The following is a 21,400-nucleotide window of genomic DNA, read 5'->3' on the forward strand; positions in this document are numbered from 1 at the left end:
GGTCATTGAAAGTGCTTGAATCTATTTTATGCAAGAAGTTTTCTGGAAAAAAATCCATATAATTCCCTGTGTAGTGTAGGATAATATCTTAAAATTTCTAGACTTTTTAAGCACACGTGCTAAACTGTTCTCTTTAGATGCTTATATCTTCAGTACGCCAATGTTGATTTATACCAAAATGCTTTTTTGCATAGTTGTGTTTGACACATGAAAACGTTTCGAGTTATGTATGTAACTGTTGTTCCTTGAGAAGGGAACGAGACGCTGCGTCCCCCTTGCCATACCTCTTGCATCCTTGTAACGCCGTCTTTGGCAATATTTCAGATAGCAATATACTTCCTTGCTCCGGCATCACCCTGTCTTTGTAGTTAAGCCTCACAATTGGTTGAATTTAATATACACATTCAGATGCACTTACCCCTGGAGGCATCCCCAACGCAGCACAAGTTTTCTCGAAAGGGAACTGTAATAATTTATCTTAAAAGGTAACACGATGTAACCTTGCTCTCACTTGAAATGTATCACCACATGTAGTTTTTGAATTTGAAGGTATTGGACCTGGAAAGTCCTTGAAAGGTCCTTGAATTTGTAGTTAACTAAGGTGTGGCAACCCTGATTTTTGGCTATTGCTACTAATATACCTGTGCGACCACGGTCACATTTTATACAAATGATCAATCAACAAATATTTAATATTACAGGGCTTACATTTTAGTTATTGTCTTGACTCTGTGTCACCCTGCCTTAGTCTTGGGCCGGCCTTGGTCCTGACCAATCAAAGTCTTGGTTTGACTTGATCTTGGTTTAGGTGGTTTTGACTACATGATTCACAGCATTTGAGAGCAGCAAAAGTGCCTGTTTTGTAGCTTTTTCAGCAGTTTATATTCTGTGTAAATGTGAATTTCACAAAATTGATATTATTGATGATTTCTCAGTTCTCATAAATTTTCTTGTTAGACTGGTAGGAAGCTGAAGTTGTATCCATTTTAAAAACCCCATGTAGTCATGGCACAATATTCTTTATATTCATCTAAATAGATTTATGTTTCCCCACAGTCCATTCGAGAGGAAAAGCAAATCTACGACAAAGAGCTGATGAACCTCCGTGCCAAATATGAAGAGGAAACGGCTCACTTTAAGGACAACCACAGCCGGGCGCTGGAAGAGCTCACACGGAAACACCGGGCGGCTTTGGAGAACGTCCAGAGCTTCACAGAGAAAGAGAAGAACCGACTGCTGACCGTAAGTAAACTCTCTCATCACACACACACACACATGCTGTCAGCATGTGCCCACTCACATTGCTGTCCTGATGATATATCAGGATAAGTGCGCCTAATGTTCAGTCTAAAAAGTATTGCGTTGTCTATTCAAAAAGTCATAAAGTGCCACCCTGAAAAAGAACGAAAAGTATCTATGAGGGCTGATGATGAATGAAAGGGAACAATCTGTACTGAACATAATTTGGACAAATGTGGTGCCGTGCAAAATTCTCTCTTTGGACCTTAAAGGGACACTCTACTTTCCAACCAATATCAAGCATAAAAAAGAACTTGTAAAATAAAATACAACATTTTATTGGTAACTAAACACATTATTAAATTAGACAAAATATTTATTAAACAAACACAAAGGGCAGGGAATGTGCATAGGTTTGTGAATATCAAAATCTGCTGAATTAAGCACAGAGTCCTAAGGGCACCGATTCTGTGTGGGCCTGCTCGTAACCCAGTGACGCAACGTGATAACATAACTGTTATTTCGCTTATCAGTGGAGATGGCGGCAAAATTGACAACTGCCGTGACTAAAGCATCTGTTTTGATTTGGCGAGCTGATAGCATATGAAATGAAAGCACACAAATCTGCACTGGATTGACTCAGTCAGAACACAATCTGTCTCCACAAAACAGACAGCTGCCATCAGACCGACACATGATGAGGACTTAATCTTTTAGTTATTATAAATCATGCATACACAACAGATCGTCGACTAAATGTGGATGAGCAACAGTGAATTAAAATGCTTTCCTCCTCAGAGTTTGTTATGTCTGTCTGTCCATCTGTCTGTCTGAACATCTCTTTTAATGTAAAAAGACGCCTCAGAATAGTGCAGTTTTTGCATCTGCATTATCTATTTGTCTGTCGTGTCTGCCTAGTTTGTCTATCTGCCTTTTTGTCTTTCCTTCCGTTCTTCGTATTGGTCTATCTATAATATCTGTCTGTCTGTCTGTCTGTCCGTCTTGTATATCTATCGTATCTCTGTCTGTCTGTCTGTCTGTCTGTCTGTCTGTTGTATCTGTTTATCTATCTATCGTATCTGTCTGTTTGTTGTTCTATCTGTCTGTCTATCTAATCTGTGTCTGTCTGTCTGTCTGTCTGTCTATCTATCACATCTGTAAATGTATATCAGTCTGTCTTTCTGTTCATCCGTATAAATCAGTCTGTCTTTCTGTTCATCCGTCTGTCGTATCTGTCTATCTATCATTTCTGTATCTGTCTGTCTGTCTGTATATCTATCTGTCAAATCTATAAATATTATATATCTGTCTGTCTTTCTGTTCGTCCGTCTGTCGGTCGTATCTGTCTACCTATCGTATCTGTCTATCTATGGTATCTGTCTATCTATAGTATCTGGCTATCTATCTATCGTTTCTCTGTCTGTCTGTCTGTCTGTCTGTCTATCTATCTACATAATCTATTGTATTTATATGTCTATCTACCATATCTATCTACCATATATATCTGTCTATCTATCATATTTGTCTATCTAGCGTATCTGTCGTATCTGGCTATCTATCTATTGTTTCTGCGTCTGTCTGTATGTCTGTATGTCTGTCTATCGTATCTGTCTATCTACCATATCTATTTACCTGTATATGACTGTCCATCTGTCTATATGACTGTCCATCTGTCTGTCTGTCTGTCTATCGTATCTGTCTATCTACCATATCTATTTACCTGTATATGACTGTTCATCTGTCTATATGACTGTCCATCTGTCTGTCTGTCTATTGTATCTGTCTATTTATCTATCTTATCTGTCTTTTTACAGTATCTACCGTATCTATATGTTTATCTACCATTAGGCCTGGGGCGGTAACCGGATTACCGCCATACCGCGGTCACGTGACCCATGCCGCGGGTCTGAGCTCCTCACCGTCATAACCGCAAAAAACAACAACACTTGAAACATTGGTCTGCACTTGTGTGTATATGTGGGGGTGTTATACACGCAGCTTGTTAACAACCGCAACTTGTTAACTGAACATTAACTGATATGATTTTAATATTAAATTGTCATTGAGTAGAAATACAGGTGACGTTGTCTGTCACTCGTTAAAAGTAATACAAACATTTTATCTAATTTGAACGTGCAAACAACCGCAACAGATCAACAACAGAATCAGGTTTCATACATTATCAAATTTTCACGCAACATAAAGAGCACGCGATCAGTCCGAGGATTAATATCCAAAGATTAGATTGTCTCTTTTTTCATCTAGCGTACAACAGTGGCCATTTCTAAAGCAGGACACATTTCAAAAAGTTTTACTTTTGCGTCTTCTTTCTCTGTTTGTGGAAAAAGACAGATGTTTAGGTAAGGGTCGAGGACAGAGGCGGACTGCCCAGGCGCGCGCGAGACAGACGCGGACTGCTGGGCGCGCGTGAGACAGACTTGCACACACATGCGTCTCAGTGCAGCGTCCCAGCTATACTCAAGCACGGACACATATGCAGTACAAGTGATTTCTCATACAAATAGTTATTTTACCAGACTATCAGGGCAGCAATAATTTGCGTCATTTACAGGCTATTCACAAATTAAGGATAGAAAAGTGTCGAAATGTCTGTAGGACGTGTGGACACGCACAATGCGTTAATCAGTTAAAAAAAAAGTTAATTGTTCAAGTTGTTGAATGTTGAAATTGAAGAAATGTGGAAGGAAATAATATTCACTTTACATGTTCCTTAAGTAATTTGCACGTGTTTTTTATTGAAGATAAATAAATTATGCTATTTAACTCGTTGTCTTGCCAATAAACCGCGGGAATTTGTTGATTACCGACCGCGGTAAAAAAATACAAACCGGCCCACCCCTATCTACCATATCTATTTACCATATATGTATGTCTGTCTATCTATCGTATCTGTCTATCTACCATATCTGTCTATCTATCGTATCTGTCTATCTATCGTCTCTGTCTATCTATCGGATCTGTCTATCTATCTATCATATCTGTCTATCTGTCGTATCTGGCTATCTATCTATCGTTTCTGTGTCTGTCTGTATGTCTGTCTATCTTATCTGTCTATCTACAGTATCTACCTTATATATATGTCTATCTACCATCTATCTACCATATATGTCTGTCTATCTATCGTATCTGTCTATCTATCGTATCTGTCTATCTATTGTATCTGTCTATTTTTCATGTCTATCTGTCGTATCTGTCTATCTATTGTATCTGTCATGTCTATCTGTCGTATCTGGCTATCTATCTATTGTTTCTGTGTCTTTCTGTCTTTCTATCTATCTAACTTATCTGCCTATCTATCGTATCTATCTGTCTACTGTATCTATCTATTTATTGTATCTGTCTATCTACCATATTTATCTACTGTATATGTCTGTCTGTCTGTCTATCTGTCTATCTACTGTATCCATCCATCCATCCATCTGGTTGATTTCAAACCATGGTTGGGTAAAATATGGACAAACCGAACCGTTGGGTTTAAATTGATCCTGTGCTGGGTTGTTTTAACCCATCTGTACTATGCAAAATAAGGATTTTGCAGAAGAAGAAGTGTTTTGACACTTATACTAGCCACTCGGCCTGGCCCTTATCAGCTTCTGTCAAACCTGTACCACCCTTCACGGCACACCTTTGTGCAGGTGGACGACCCTGGCGAGACCGTGGCAGAAAATGGTTAATCCCATTAGGGCGCAATGGCTTTGGGCTTATCTCTTTGACAACGTAGCGCCCGACCCTCTCAGAAATGGAAATGTGGTCTAAAAATTTAAGCTCAGATGAATAATCAATGAAAGACGCCTTCAGTAGACCGTGGCGCTGACTCACGGCCTGCTAAAGAAGCAGTGTGACGACCACGGTGACGTCCTATTTCGAATGAAGCCTGAGGCGCTTCCACTCTCACCCACTCTCCTCCTTTTACTTTACATATAGTTTGTAATGTGTGTCCGGAGTGGGGCTGGTGACTCACTTTCTGATGATAGACCCTGAAGTATCTTATTTAGGAAACCTCCACATAGAGAAGCTGTAGGCATCATCTCACCCAAAGCATGCTGTGTATTTAGTGGGAGGGAGATCACAACTGTTGTTTTTATTATATTTGACACAGATTACTTCGTGGTTCATTTGAACTTTTCCTCTTATGTCACTAAGGCACAACTAAAGCTTTATTAAAAATGTTTTGACGTGTGTGTTCAGAATTGGAAATTGTGCAAACACCTTTATTTTGAAAAAGTGTAATCTGGTAACTTGCTTCTTTTCATCTGATTCAAGCTTGCAATAGAGAGAAAGTTTTGAAGAGTTTTGTGAGTAATATGCATTAGACAGCGAGCGAATATACTTTGGTCGGCCTGTGGGCAAGCTAGAGTGAATTATGCAGATGGCGGCTATACTAAGCACACAAGCCCATTTGTTTGTCTGTGCTAACCATCAATTTTTTAAACCGGGTTACTTAAGAGCTTTTTCCTGGAGGCCCACACATGCTAGTACACACATAGTGTACACTGAGTGAGTGAGTGTGTGGACGTATAAGTGAAGTGAATTTGATTTGATGTGGACTCGCAGATGTTCTTTGAGATGAGTGGGAGATGTGGAGGTGATAATCTCATCTCCATCTTTGTCAACATCTATCGCTGTCCACTTTTGTTTTGTTATTTTTGGTTAACAGTTGTTACATGCAACACATGTAGTGCTGTCAGTCAACATTATTATACATTTTATACATAATAAGCATTTTATTCTATAAGTACAATCAAACATCATACAAATGTGGAAAATGGATTAAAGTCCCCCTGCGGTGAAAATAACGTTTTTGATGTTGATTATGTGGATGTGTTGTTTTTAATATGCTTTAAGACAAAATATGCAAATTCGGGGTTTGAATGTGCTTGTTTTCTACTTCACAATCTTGCGTAACCGATCACGTCACCGTGCTGTCCAAGTAAATCAGGTAGTCTGAGCTAGTGTTATTGAGTAGAGGGGGGGTCTTATTTGCATATCCATGTATACACATGTACTACATGTGGCAAGAGTGTAGTTACATTGCAGTTATTTTAAGGCATCAAAAAATTATTTATTAGGAAAGTAGTTTAAATATAAAAATTTTGATGAACAAAGATGGGTTTTAAAGGGACACTCCACCTTTTTTGAAAATATGCTCATTTTTCAGCTCCCCTAGAGTTAAACATTTGTGACCCGTCATGGAAACCAGTGACACAAGTCGGCAGCACAAGTTTCGAGAAAATGAGAAACAAAGTTTTTATTTTCAATATTTGTGATTTTCGTTTTATTGCAGAATCTGTTAGTTGAGATCACAAAGAAGCCTCTCCATGTTTGAGATAGCAGTTTTTGTATATTTAAAAGCGTACATTTTGCAGTTAAAATAGGCTTGTTTTTCCGGAGATTCTAGCGTGCAGCTGGGGGCGTCATTGTCTGTGTGTATATTTACATACTGTATAAGCTTGTGTTTTCACCTCCGCCCCCAAAGGGAACAGCGTGACTACTGAATAAGGATAGTTCGCACAAAAATGAAAGTAATGCAATTAATGACTAACCCTTATGTCGTTCTAAACTCGGAAGACCTCCGTTCATCTTCGGAACACAGTTTAAGATGTTTTAACTTTAGATTTAGTCCGAGAGCTTTCTGTCCCCTTTATTGAAAATCTGTGTATGGTTTCCATGTCCAGAAAGGTAATAAAAACATCATCAATGTAGTCAATGTGACATCAGTGGGTCAGTAAGAATGTGTTGAAGCATCAAAAATAGCAAGAATTACGACTTTATTCAGCATTGTCTATTCTTCCGGCTTGAGCGTGAAGTCACGTGACTATAGTGACGCGCTGCCCTGTTCCCCAAGTTTTTTTTTGTTTCAAACTTATAGCGTGCGTCTCTGTAAACGAAGCTCGGGCGCACAAAACAAAAGAAAAGAAGCTGGGGCGGAACAAATAACAGTCAACCGAATCGTACGTCAGCCGCGTCACTGACTTTATGGGGCGCCGCAGTCGGAGACGTCAAAGTACCGCGAGAGCTCGTCAAGAAATCTTACGGAGTAGTTTAATTTCAACTCACTCTCGCGGTACTTTGACGTCACCTATCTGTCAGTTCTTGCAGCGCAGCATGAAGTCAAACACATATAAGTTACACAGAGATCGTTGAACTCTTTATATAATTGGCTAAATGTTTTGTCTATTAAAAAATTTCCATGAAGCCATTGACTGATGGAGGAACGAGCGAGCGATTGGTAACATCTCTAAAGGACGTCACGTTTTCGACGGCGCTGTTTGGATTATCTATTATACTACCTCCCTATTTTAAATACAAACTTTGAAGGCGGGTTCATGTGTTTAACGGAACTTAAATACCGGAGTGTAATCTGATATACCCTTACATGTTACGATGTAAATAGTCCTCAGATTGTATATTCTATTCTATTACCAGACGGTCATGCGAAATCCGATGTAAACAATAGACTATATATCTATATTTCACGGATTATACGCATTTGTGGACAAAAATGGTCAATGGATTATTTACACATTTGAAACAGACTGGTGATCCCCACAAAGGTAAAAAGTTCTGTTTATTTTTCATCCGGACTTCTGTCATAAAATACTACATATGATGCTAGAACATCTGTAACTCAAAACGGCTTTACAGGGGTATGGCTTAGCTAAATGAGATGTAAATGAGCCCTCTCCAGCCAGGAAAAGGTGCTAACTCTTCTTTCTCAAATTTCTCAGCATTCTCTTTCTTGAATGTGTTATATTCAAATGGCCACAACTTCTCCAAATCTTATCAGATTTCCATGTTACACATCGTTGGAAAGCTTAGAAACTGCACTTTCAGAATCTGTGAATAACTCAAAATGCCTACTTTCCGTGACTGGTAACATTTTGATTTTTTACCGTTTTGGAATCCATTCAGCCGATCTCCGGGTCTGGCGCTACCACTTTTAGCAAAGCTTAGCACAATCAATTGAATCTGATTAGACCATTAGCATCACGCTTATAAATAACCAAAGAGTTTCGAGATTTTTCCTATTTAAAACTTGACTCTTCTGTAGTTACATCGTGTACTAAGACTGACAGAAAATAAAAGTTGTGATTTTCTAGGCAGATATGGCTAGGAACTATACTCTCATTCTGGCATAATAATCAAGGACTTTGCTGCCACAACATGGCTGCAGGAAGGCACAATGATATTACGCAGCAGCCAAAAAAAATTTCGGGCAGTGCGTAATATCATTGCGCCTGCTGCATCCATGTTACGGCTGCAAAGTCAAGTTTTAGGAAAATATTTTAACTCTTTGGTTATTTTTAAGCGAGATGCTAATGGTCTAATCAAATTCAATAGATTATGCTAAGCTATGCTAAAAGTGGTACCGCCAGACCAGAGATCAGCTGCATGGATTCCAAAACGGTAAAAATCAAATAGTTTAATTCTAGGGGAGCTGGAAAATTAGCATATTTTCAAAAAAGTGGAGTGTCCCTTTAAGGCATAACATCAACTGCAAGGGGACTTTAAATGATTGATTCGAAGACTTTCTATAAAAGCGCAATGGCAGATCATTGTGAAATTGATGCAAGGTTATGGGTTCAATTCCAGGGAACACATTTTCGTATAAATATACACTTTAAAAAATGCTAGGTTATTTTCAACCCAGCATTGAGTAAAAAGGAATGAGCCCAGCCCCTTACCAGCAGGCATTTCAATGTTGATTCACCGTTGAATCAACGTCAAGGACAAGGTTATATCAACTTTTGATTAAACTTAAATAAGTTTAATCATCATTGAACAAACAACTGACATTATTTCAACCAAATTTGAGCATTTTATTAACCTTTTGCAACTGTTTAACATAAACTGTTAATCAACATTGAAACAAGGACTGACATTTTTCCACCATATTTCAACATTGAAGGTCAGTCATATGCCTGCTGGGTTGGGTTGTAATTTAACCTATGCTTGGTTGTTTTATCCCATTGTTGGGTCAAATGTAAACATTTTCTGGGTTTCTTTTTGACTCAATGCTGGGTTAAAAATAATACAGTTATTTTTAGAGTGTATGTTTTGTAATTCACTGTAAGTTGCTTTGGATGTAAACATCTGCCAAATGTATAAATATAATGTAAAATACATTTCAATTGATTTTTTATTTGCAATACATTTGATGATGTACATTATTGGCAACGTTTTATTTATTCATGTGTTTATTTTCTTTACTTGAAATGTGAAAATGTGATGCCATTGAAGTTTAACGCAAACTCTCGCAGTGCATTATGTTTAAGAAATATCTAAACAGGGCTGCAGTACAAACACTGTAATAAGACACAATGTATCTTCAGACTGCGGTGGGCGTAACACAGCGGCAACTATTTTATTCTGTAAATGTCACAGGATGGCAATGATTACTTTCTGTATAGTTGTTTTTCTTTCTTTCTGGAAGGCTTCAGAATCTTATTATGAAAGATATAGTTATTAATTTCTTCCCAAGCCTTGTTTTTGCATTTCAAATGTTGTCATATTATTTTTCTGCTTTGCCGAGACCGATATTAAGTGAACTGACACGGTAGTTTAAAATGAAGTTAGCTTTTAAAAAGCCACGGTGTTAAAAAAGAATCTGTATATTACATTTCATATTAATATTAGTGCTAAAGGTTGACTGCTGCTATTCCTCAATCACAAATAAGCACAAATGAAGTCCAGTAAAAATGCTTTTAAAGCTTGACTAGTAAAGCATGACACTAGCTGCATATGATCTTTTTTTAGTGTTCATCATTTGTTACTAACATGTTTTACTGGCTCCACAGGAGATGGAGGAGCAGTTTGACAGGGAGCGGACCTCTCTAGAGGAACAGAAGAGTCTTCTTCGAGAGGAACTTGACAGTCTGAGAGAGGAACTCACTGCCAAACTTAACATAGCCAACAGTGAGGTACAGTAATGAGTGTTCTGAAACTTGGGCCATGTACCTTTAGCTTTACTCTACTTAATATATGGTTAGTCAAAGTATATAGATTTTTTTGTCATTTCTACTCTGTTTGAGCTTGTAAAGGACATAAAAAGCACCTATCATGGGAAAGTTCTCCCAAAAATTAAAATTCTTTCATCATTTACTCAAACTCATATGAAGATATTGAGCAATTTTTGTAACCAAATAGTTTTGGAGCACCATAACTTCCGTAGTAATTTTTCTACTATGGAAGTCAATGGTGCTTCTGCTTTCTGCTTGATTACAAATATCTTCCTTTGTGTTCAGCCTAACAAAGAAATGTATACAGTAGGGTTGTCCCCAACTAAGGATTTACATATCTGAATCAAAATAGTTGAATCTTGCCTATAGTTCACTGATAGTCGAATCATCTATGTGTGTGTGTGTGTGTGGGGGGGGGGTGTTAGGGGGACCAGACCTGGTAGTCAACAAATGGTTAACTTTTTTTTCTTTCATAAGCAGCACACAGAAACAACTTTTTGATAAAGTGACCAAAACTTTTTTTTAAGTTAAAATGAAAGGCAATGTGTATAAACATTCAATAAAGGATTCCTAATAATATTTTAAAGCCACAGTTTACAGATCATCACATACTGTAACCTAACCCTAAAGACATAAAAAAAATATTTTTCGATAACTAACTTAAAAAATAACAAATCTGATCCGGCTACAGTTCAGTGATGTAATTTCATTTTGAGATTTAGCGCGTCATGACCAAAAAAAAAAAGGCAAATGACATATAATTTGTGATTGTTACTGTAAATGATAAAAATTAAGCTTGTTATACAATTCCTTAAACGTTAATTTATAACAAGAAAAACACTGAAATTAATGATTTCATAGACACTATGCTTTATTATTTTGCACAAAAATACCTACTTGCTTACTTTGACTTTGATCATCTCTGTATTCACTTTAGGTACAGAAAAACCTGATGATTATATCATTTATTTCAGGAAGGTCTTTTCTATCATTTGAAAGTGAACACCGACCATAATATTAAATCACAAGAGAGACAATCGTGTCAGACAAACCTGTATATAGGTTCTTGCCTGAATTTGCAGATATTTTTCGTGTCATCACCGGGTGTGCCTCATAAGCCTTGAAAAGTGAAGCCTCTGGCTCTTTGATCGCCCCCTGGTGGCTGGCTGCAGTACAAGTCATAAACCCCGCCCTCTCCATTCAAACGAATGGGACTCTGCTCTAAATAAAAAAAATTATTTACACTTCCCATAAAAGTTTCCGAAAGATGGTTTTGGTCCTTTCAAGTAGTTTTTATCACGCTGGCATATGTTCAAGTCTTCATTATTGGGATAAGTTTCATTTTAGCATGTAATTTGATGCAATAGAAACGGGCCGTGACGTTATGATTGGCGTGGTTGAATTGGTCGCGCGTGCGTTTGGGCGGAAGTTTGATACCGCGGCTCCGCCTCTGGCTCCGCGGACGATTCCTTCTGCGCATGCCTTGGCTCCAAACTGACGTTTTTACGTAACATGGCGGCGACCGTGGTCGGACATTTTTGGCTTCAATTCATTACAATGGTGGGAGGCGACGTCGCGTCGTCTATCTTTTTTTACAGTCTATAGTCATCACTTACGTGTTTTGTAGCTCAACTTTTGACAAGATAACCACCTCGTTTTTAATACATCTGTTTTTGATGTTTAGTTTGATGAACTCATATGATCTTAAATATTACACGCAGAACACCTAGCGTGTTCGGCTAAATTGCATGCGCCAGCACGCAACAACTCGGCATTGATGCAACGAAAAGCAATCCAAAATTTACAGACTTAAATGGGATCAGAATTTACATTTTTATAATAAATAAAAAAAAACAACAACATAAAGTCAGAATCAAGTAAGGTGCATAACAAATCTGTACACAAAAAGCCACAAATAGTCAAATCAGATAACCCTGAGTTATCTATAAATATAATAAAAATAAAGAAATTATTAAAATATTTATTCACGCACATAAAAATATTTATTGAAAGCTACTTTTTCACATATTATTTGCATAGCATTATTATAATAGGCTGTATATTAATGTATTGGGAGAAAGCTGTATATGTAAAAATCAGATAATGTGCACCCTTATACAGCCAATATTGAATGATCCTCATTTCATAACACATCTGCAAAGATTCAACTGTAAGATTGGTAGTCGAATTAGGCTTCTCCTATCAATGCAATCCTATGATTTGACTATTTCGGGGTCACTTCTAGTATAAAGGTTTGTAACAACTTTCTGGTGAGTAAATGATGACAATTTCAATTTTTGGATGAACTATCCCTTTAATCCCAGTTTTTAAGTGGACAAATATTAATAAGAAGAATCACACATTACTCTTTCATTACTGTTAACATTTCTAGTAAATAACAACTTAACTTTCATATGGAGGAATTTTTTTGATAATTTCATGGTATTTTTGCATTCTTTGTAAAGCTGTGGAGGTCCAGGCTACATTCATTGAAATTCATAAAAAATGATGTTGGATGTTATTAGACATTCCTCCAAATGTGTCCTTTTGTGTTTGATGGAGAAAAGTCGTACAGTATAAGTTTAGAATGACATGTTTTGGTAAAGCATCCACTACTTCATGATTTTATCTTATGACTGTTAACAAAGACAACTGGAAAAGACTGGGCATGATCAGTCATTATGTCTAAATTACATAATCGGTTAGGTGTTCAAATCGTTAGGTTTATAGAAGATAGTTTATTTAGACAGTACCAGGGTTGCCAGGTCTGCATATCAAAACCAGCCCATGTCCAATAAAATTTAGCCAAAATAGCAAAACTCATAATAGGACACTCCTATACCTAAAATACATATTTTATAGTCACCGTTATGCATTGCACACAATTCCTTTTTTGAAAGATCACTTTATATGGAAGTAATCATAAAAGCAGTCTGTTTTTTGTCAATAATAAAATCATCAACAGTTTAATAGTTACCTAATTATGTGGGAAAACTGCAGACCTGGCAACCCTGGACTCTACAAAGCTAAGCAGCTTTTATGGTTTAGAGACTTAAAGAGACTACTGCGTTGATTTATTACATGCGAGCATGGAAATGTTAACCTTAGTTAGAGGTTAATGAGTGTCCTTAATACAGAGGTCGCAGGTTCAAGTTTTGTGTAGGTGTGACTTATAAATTGCAGAGCTACAAAGAGGAGGGAGCTCATTATTTAAAAGCCTTTGAAGAACTAATGTTATGCAAGCATGAAAAGCATTAATGTCTGTTCCTCAGGTGAGTCGCCTCCAGGAGCTGGTGAAGCACGGAGAACAAGGTCTCGGCTCTGCTGAGGGACACATCACCAGTCTGAAGGATGCTCAGAAGAAACTTCTAGAAGAGCTGGATGCTACAAGAGCCAGACTTAGAGAGACCAGCAACCTCCTAACAGCCCTTCAGGTCTGTACTCCAAAAGCAATCACACCAGAAATAATGAGAATAAGGCCTCGTACGTCAAAGTCTCATAACTCGGTGGGTAAAATGTGGTGGCGGTTTGCTATAAATATGTAGGACATTTTTATATTAAAGATGATGTAATCTTTTACAAATGTAAAATATTTCTCCTATTCCAGAGTAACGTGCAGAGCAAACAAAAAGTAGGCGGTTGTAAGCCAAAGATATTTAATATTACCAAGATGAGTAACTGGTATTGATATGAAGGGGGGGATTGCAACGGTCAAAATGGCCGCTCTAGTCCCGCCTCCCAGTAAAAAGAGCCAATCACCAACCGTTAAAGTATGGAATAGTCCTCTCAGAGAGGGACTTTGTGCAAAATCGACAGGTCTTGTTGGTTTTGTTCCTAGAGGTGTTGCAAATATGGCGACACAGTGATGTGACTTCCTTAACTCTTTCCCCGCCATTGACGAGATATCTCGTCAATCTGCAATACCGCTATTATACCGCTATCCGCAACTTATAAAAACCGGAAGTATTGCCCTAGGGCAAACAGCTGTATGTCCGTGTATGTTTTAAAGATCGCTCAGCATCTGATCTCTTTCAAAAGTCCTTCAAAAAAAATGGAATTATCTCAGCTTTTTGCAAAAAATTTGCTGTTTTTGATGAAACCTACACATATTTGAGAGGTGATAAATACAGAACACATGAAGGTAGGATGAAACTGATTTTTTTGTTTGAAAGCAGAGGGTCTGTTCTTTTATTTTATATATATTATATGTTTATATATTTAAAAAGGAGCATTTTCTGGAAGGCATTAAACATTTGTGAAAATCATGAAAAATGCTGGCGGTGAAAGAGTTAAAAGGACTTTGTATAAGCTGTCATCACAAAAAGTGCAAATATTGTAGCTAAATGGTGTTTTCGGCACAACATTCTTGTCTGACCAATACTGTGGGGTTAAATGTTTGATGTTTTTGGAAAACCTGTTTGCCGCTTTTCCACTGCACTTACTTTCAGTTTGAATGTAAATCTGTGCCAAAATGTAAGAGAAGCTCATTCCAGTAAAGCAGCGCAAAGCCTTCAATCTACAAATATTCACCATAGTTGAATAAATAAATGAATACAGATGAATAAAACAGTAAAAGCTATGTATATATGACAAAAGACTGCCAATATTATTGAAGAGAACATATGGATGCAAGATTAAAAATAACTTTTCTATTAATGAATAATTTATTAAGTTATTAATCATTTTTAAACAATTCTTGTGTTGCTGGTTAAGTTAAACATAAAGGGGTGGTTATCCGTACAGGGCTTATCCTAGTCCCAGACTAAAATGCTTTTTTTTTAAACAAAACAAAACAAAAAAAAAAACATGAAAAAAAAGAGAAAAGGCAGCTTCAAAACATGATTAATTCACATTTACATTTTTGTTCAAGTTTCAATAACCGTAACAGACAGACATAAAAAATACACAATAAAATCTAATTATAAAGTGCCTGTATATGTAACACCACAAAATTATAGACTTAATCAAAAGAATTCATCAATCTCAGTCAAAAATTCGTCCCCAAGATTTGTCAAATCCCTCCGTATCATCATTAATCCTGGCTAAGAATTTTTCATAGGACACAATTTTCTTTCCACCTGTTAAACTCAGGAGGAGATGGATCCTTCCACACACTGAGAATCACTTGGGCAGCTATCATCACTCCCACTTTTATAACCACAAAATCATATTTCAAAACTCCTGGTAACACAGGCCGATCCCCTAATAAGCACAATCTTGGGTATTGTCAAGCCAATTCACCTTCCTATACTGTCCAATACTCTTTGCCAAAAGGGCTAAACTGTCCGACATTCCCAAATAGCATGCAAAAATGTCCCTGGATCGGATCTGCATTTCCAGCATATTATTGGGCATAATTTCCATTCTGTGAAGTTTAGGAGGAGTGAAGTACCACAACTAAAATGCATTAATTTAAAAACACCTTTTAACATATTTCGTTGACATTATTTAGTCTTGAGATGCACACCTGTAGTATTTTTGTAAGGTATGTTTGTAAAAACTTTCTATATTACCTAATATTAATAAGGCCTAGTCCTGGATTAACCTAAACCCTGTCCGGGAAACTGCCCCAAAAAGATTAGGTATTTTCACATTGCACACAGCGTTTTGTAGGGGTAAATCGTACATTTTGTCATGATACAATATGTAAGGGATAATGTAGAGGCAGCCGGTAGTTATTGGGAAATAAGCCCCGACAGTGTGATCAGGACCCGACGTGAAGCGGAGGGTCTTGTATCACACTGAAGGGGCTTATTTCCCAATAACTACCGGCTGCCTCTACATTATCCCCCTTATTACACGGCAACTTGCCACATAAGAAAAAAAACTGGACATGAATATGAATTTGAAACATTTTATTGGCATATTGGTTTTAAATTAACATTTTTATCCTTCCGCGAAACTTTGCACAGATGCATAAAATGATCGTAATACCTTATTAAGATCCTCTGCTTCATACTTGTCTGTCTCCATTTTTTTCTCTTTAACCAGTCTTTGAGAAGTTTTAATGCCCATTCTGTATTTTTTTTGTGTGTTGGCTTCGTAGCTGTCATGCTCTATTTTGTCAAGTTCAGTCTCAGTAAGCTGTCTGTGTCTTGTCGTGGTTGTCGAGTGTTTGTCACAAGATGGCGCCAAACAGACAGTAATCTTTATTGATCTTTATTGGCGCGGAGCGATTTTACTCGTGCAAGTAGTCCGGCTATGCGTTATTATTTTGGAGCGGTTATTATTTGAAAAGAACGAACCTGCAAATGTCTCAACTGACCAATCAGAATCAAGCATTCCAGAGAGCCGTGTAATAAGATGTGATATCGATTCTCTAAGCTGGGGGTGCCCAAACTTTTTTTTTGGGCCAAAAGAAAATGTTGCTATGATATATTAAAATTAAAGGTGCCCTGATTCTCCTAATTTATAATTTTCTAATATTTTAAAAATAAATAAGCTGGCATTAGTACTGTTTATGCATAACTACTGCAGCTTTATTTTCAATGGTAACTGTAAAAAAAAGGAAATCATTTTGCCAATCATTTGTACATTTCCTTTTATTCACTTTAATTACTTGCATTTAATTAAAATAAATAAATTGTAATGTAAAAATAAAACAAAAAATTTACATTTTAGAAAATGTTTAATTAAAAATATGAACATCTGTGTCAATTAGGGCTGTAGGGCAATTTACTGCAGTGGTGCGATGGTTATATAATATTTTATATAATAATATCTCTATGATATATTTTCGATTTAGTTCAATTCAGGAGTATTTAAATCAATTTATCAATATTTAGACAGTGTCCATCAGGTGTTTTCAGCTAGCACCGCTTTGTTGATGTATTGCAATCTGACGCACATTTTTTTTGTGAACAGGCATTGATATTACTATTCGTGCTAGTTCATGCAGTACTAAAAGTTAGTTTTTTAAGGAAATCATAAGTATTAAGAATAATACTGCAATAGTGACATAATATTCACACTGATAATTCTACAATATTAACTTGAATGTTACTTCAGACCGTGTGACTTGAAAATTGGACAAAAAATTCCTACAAATTTTGTCTTTTTCGTTCTGTTCCCTTAATAGCAATAACTAAATCCTGCTGTGAGATCATATCCACCAGAGTTTTTGGCCCCGCAGAAGCTCTATGTGAAAAGACACTTCATTAAAGAGTGCTCTTCACAGTTCCTGTGTCCTTTCAGTGGCCATGCATAATGAATTAGACCTGCTTGGGTGTGTGTGGTGAATAGCAGTGAGTTGAGAAATGAAAATGGGATTTTCATCTCTTGGCCCTGGTTTGATTGATAGCTGTGAAAAAGAGCTCAGCTACTCGTCCCGAGTGCCCCGTGTCACACCTCACAATTACGGCTCGTGGGCTTAATCGCTCATCAAAGCTAATGTTTGGCCCTGTCTTGTTCCTCAGGGGGAGATGGAGACTCGAAAGCAACAGCATGATGCCAAACTCATCTCTATCAGAGAAGAAGAGAAGCTGAAGATGGATAAGATGGCCCTGGAGCTGGAGCTGAAGTGGACGGAGACTCTCAGGTAAACGCTGCGTGTTGTTGTGTTTTTATTTAGAAGCTTACTTTGAAACTTGTTTTCTAATATTTTTTGGTATCTGTTAGAAATGAAATCGACTGGTGTAGTCTAGTCATGAAGCTTTGCTTTGAGTGCAGCATTGGGTATCTCAACAATGCAATGTGTTAGCAGCGCAAAGGTCATGGGTTCGATTCCAAGGGAGCACACATTGCACCTTTAAATCATTTGGGATTAAAGCATCTGCCAAATGCATGCAAATGTGAAATGCATGTACTGTTTATATTTACACAGTGAGGAAAATTAGTATATGAACACCCTGCGATTTTGCAAGTTTTCCCACTTAGAAATCATGGAGGGGTCTGAAATTGTCATCGTAGGTGCATGCCCACTCTAAGAGATATAATCTAAAAAAAATCCAGAAATCACAATGTATGTTTTTTTAACTACTTATTTGTATGATACAGCTGCAAATAAGTATTTGAACACCTGTCTATCAACTAGAATTCTGACCCTCAAAGACCTTTTTGTCTGCCTTTATAATGTCCACCTCCACTCCTAAATTAGATGCACCTGTTTGAGGTCTTTAGCTTCATAAAGACACCTGTCCACCCCATACAATCAGTAAGAATCCAACTACTAACATGGCGAAGACCAAAGAGCTGTCCAAAGACACTAGAGAGAAAATTGTACACCTCTACAAGGCTGGAAAGGGCTACGGGAAAATTACCAATCAGCTTGGTGATAAAAGGTCCACTGTTGGAGCAATCATTAGAAAATGGAAGAAGCTAAACATGATCGTCAAATCATGCAAGATCTCACCTCGTGGGGTCTCAGTGATCCTAAGAAAGGTGAGAAATCAGCCCAGAACTACACGGGAGGAGCTGGTCAATGACCTGAAAAGAGCTGGGACCACCATTTCAAGGTTACTTTTGATAATACACTAAGACGTCATGGTTTGAAATCATAAATGGCACGGAAGGTTCCCCTGCTTAAACCAGCACATGTCCAGGCCCGTCTTAAGTTTGCCAGTGACCATTTGGATGATCCAGAGGAGTCATGGGAGAAAGTCATGTTGTCAGATGAGACCAAAATATAACTTTTGGGTCATAATTCCACTAAACGTGTTTGGAGGAAGAAGAATGATGAGTACCATCCCAAGAACACCATCTAGTAGTAGCATCATTTCAAGGCTCCACCCCAACCATTTACATTTAGGGGGCGTGCACACCAAAGCTTTTTTACACCGACTGGCAGCTTGATTTCATCTGAGCACTTTGGTTTCTGTGATACTTCTGCTTTGTTTATCAGTCATTGTACGATGCGCTTGTTGGTTGATGTGATGTTTGTCCCGCCCCTCCTCCTCTGTGATTGGATGGCAGTGTGAGAACTGACATTGACGAACTGAGCTTTTCACCCAAAATTGAATATTTTCAACTATTGGCGATGAGCGCGGAAAAACTGCCAAGCACCGGCTTTCAATGCGCAAAACAAAAAACAAAACAAAAAAACAATTGAAAACATACGGCAGCCATCCAAAGTGACTAATGCTACGTACACACCGAACGCGGTCCATCGCGTTACTCGCTTTATATTACTTGCGGGATTTAACTTCATGTCATGCTAATTTTTTGCTCGAAGACGCGTTTGAGGCGAATAGCGCGTGTTTTATGAATATCATCGCCCAACGTTAGCACATGTCTGATCGCGTATTTGCATTGACTTTGTATGTAATCTACTCGCGCAAATCGTTGAACTCACGTCTTGTGTAAATCCATAGTAACAGTGTTTGTGTTCCTTGGGTTTGAACCTATGACCTTTTGCGTTGTTAACGCAATGTTTTTTGGGGTGAACTGTCCCTTTAAGTGGCTCCTTATTAAGCAAGAGCATTTTCTTCTTGATTCTCTCCCTGCCAAGCTACACAGTGACTTATGTATCCTATAAAATTGCAGACAGCCGTAAGTGGCTTGGCATTCCTTCAAAAGTATCAGCACGGGTACAGCAAACATTTAATATCATCTGTCTTCAAAAAAGACAAACAAGTCATTACCATAAGTCTGTCTGGTATAAACTGTCCTTATGCATAGACATTATACAGGATCACCCCAATAAATAAAAATAAGCAAAATAGGTAAGATAAATAGATATAAGCAGGAACATTCAATATTCTGGGACAAATCAAAATATTGATGGCATTTTATTCATGGTAATTAATTTGTCCGAGCACATGGTTTAGGATGCAGTATGATATTCACACTTTAACTTGATCTTTGGGGAGAGCAGATCAATGTTGAACTTGAATGTTTTTTAGGTTTAAAGTGATAGTTCACCCAAAAATAAAAAATCTGTTATTAATTTTCTTATCCTCGTGTTTGTTCTAAACCTGTATGTATTACTTTTTCTGATACAGTACACAAAAACACAAAAGAAGATATTTTGATAAATGATGGTAAGCACACAGCCGATTGACTTACATAGGAGGACAAACAAATATGATGGAATTCAATGTGCTTACTATCATTTATCAAAATATATCTTCATTATTTATCACAATACTTCCATAATATTTGTTTTCCTACTAAGGGATGAATGAATGAAGTTTTATTTTTTTTTCATACGTAAAATTATGCTTAGCCCTCATGGGCTTACAAGACTCCAGCATTAATATACAAAAATAAAAGAATTAATATACAACATAAATATGCATACATGGAAGTCAATGGTTACAGCAGCTGTGTGTTTACAATCATGTATCAAAATATCTTCTTTTGTGTTCATCAGAAAAAATAACAATAAAATCAACATTTCTTGCTTTCCATAAAAGAAAGTGACATTTTGAGATTACTTGAGGGCCAGTAAATAACTGCAAAATTTTAATTATTGAAGAAAAAACTCTTACATGCAAGCAGAGAAATTCAGCACCAACAGAGCATAAATGTTTAGCACACATGGTAATGCAGGCATGTGCAAGACGGATGGTTTGTTCATCTTTAGAGCAATCTGTTAGTTGCAGGCACATTCGTTTACTGAGTCTTAAGTCATTACTGACTACTATATCAATACTTTGAATTTGCATTATGAAATTACTCGCACAGCTGCACCACAAAACAATGTTCATATAAATCCAGATGGATCCTATCCTTGAGGAAGCACCGTCTGGATATTACAAATGTGTGAGCGCTGGGTGTAACAAATCAAAGCTCGGTTTGTTTGTTTGACTGACGGCAAAACTTTGCACAGAGATAATTTAGGACAACAGAAATGGCACTGCATAGAGGTTTGCAAAGTTTATTTTTACTAAGCAACCTTCTGCAACTTAATCTGTCCACCTGCAGTGAACCGCATGGTTGTCCTCCGATGTAGTGACCAGTGTTCGAATGGAGAGAAGGCTGGGGTGGTCCCGGACCTCCTAAAAGCATTGAGGGACAACCTATAGATCGTTTCATCGGACGCACATGTGATGCGATTACGCATCTGGGGCCAGATTTACTAAACGCTTGCGCCAGCGTAAACCATCATTTTGGCGGTAAATAGCGATGTCGGAATTTACTAAAGACGCGCAGTGGATCATTAGCGCTGAAAAGGTGTGGTCTAGTTCTTTTTGCGACTGACCTGATTGCATATGCATTTCTAGGAGTTTCCCTTTCAGACG

The 21,400-nt window shown here is 37.5% G+C and overlaps 1 protein-coding gene across 2 annotated transcripts in view; it reads left to right on the forward strand.

Moving 5' to 3' along the window:
• Window positions 1-21,400, forward strand: part of fam184ab (family with sequence similarity 184 member Ab) — a 156,394-nt gene that overhangs the window by 72,723 nt on the left and 62,271 nt on the right. For both annotated transcript variants that reach the window (XM_065256246.2, XM_065256247.2), the window contains exons 6-9: window positions 1,057-1,242; window positions 10,059-10,181; window positions 13,493-13,654; window positions 17,636-17,757. In XM_065256246.2, the coding sequence (XP_065112318.2) occupies window positions 1,057-1,242; window positions 10,059-10,181; window positions 13,493-13,654; window positions 17,636-17,757 (593 nt within the window). The remainder of the gene's footprint in view (window positions 1-1,056; window positions 1,243-10,058; window positions 10,182-13,492; window positions 13,655-17,635; window positions 17,758-21,400) is intronic.

This window comes from Paramisgurnus dabryanus, chromosome 12 (assembly GCF_030506205.2).
Source record: "Paramisgurnus dabryanus chromosome 12, PD_genome_1.1, whole genome shotgun sequence".
In the NCBI taxonomy this organism is placed as follows: Eukaryota; Metazoa; Chordata; class Actinopteri; order Cypriniformes; family Cobitidae; genus Paramisgurnus; species Paramisgurnus dabryanus.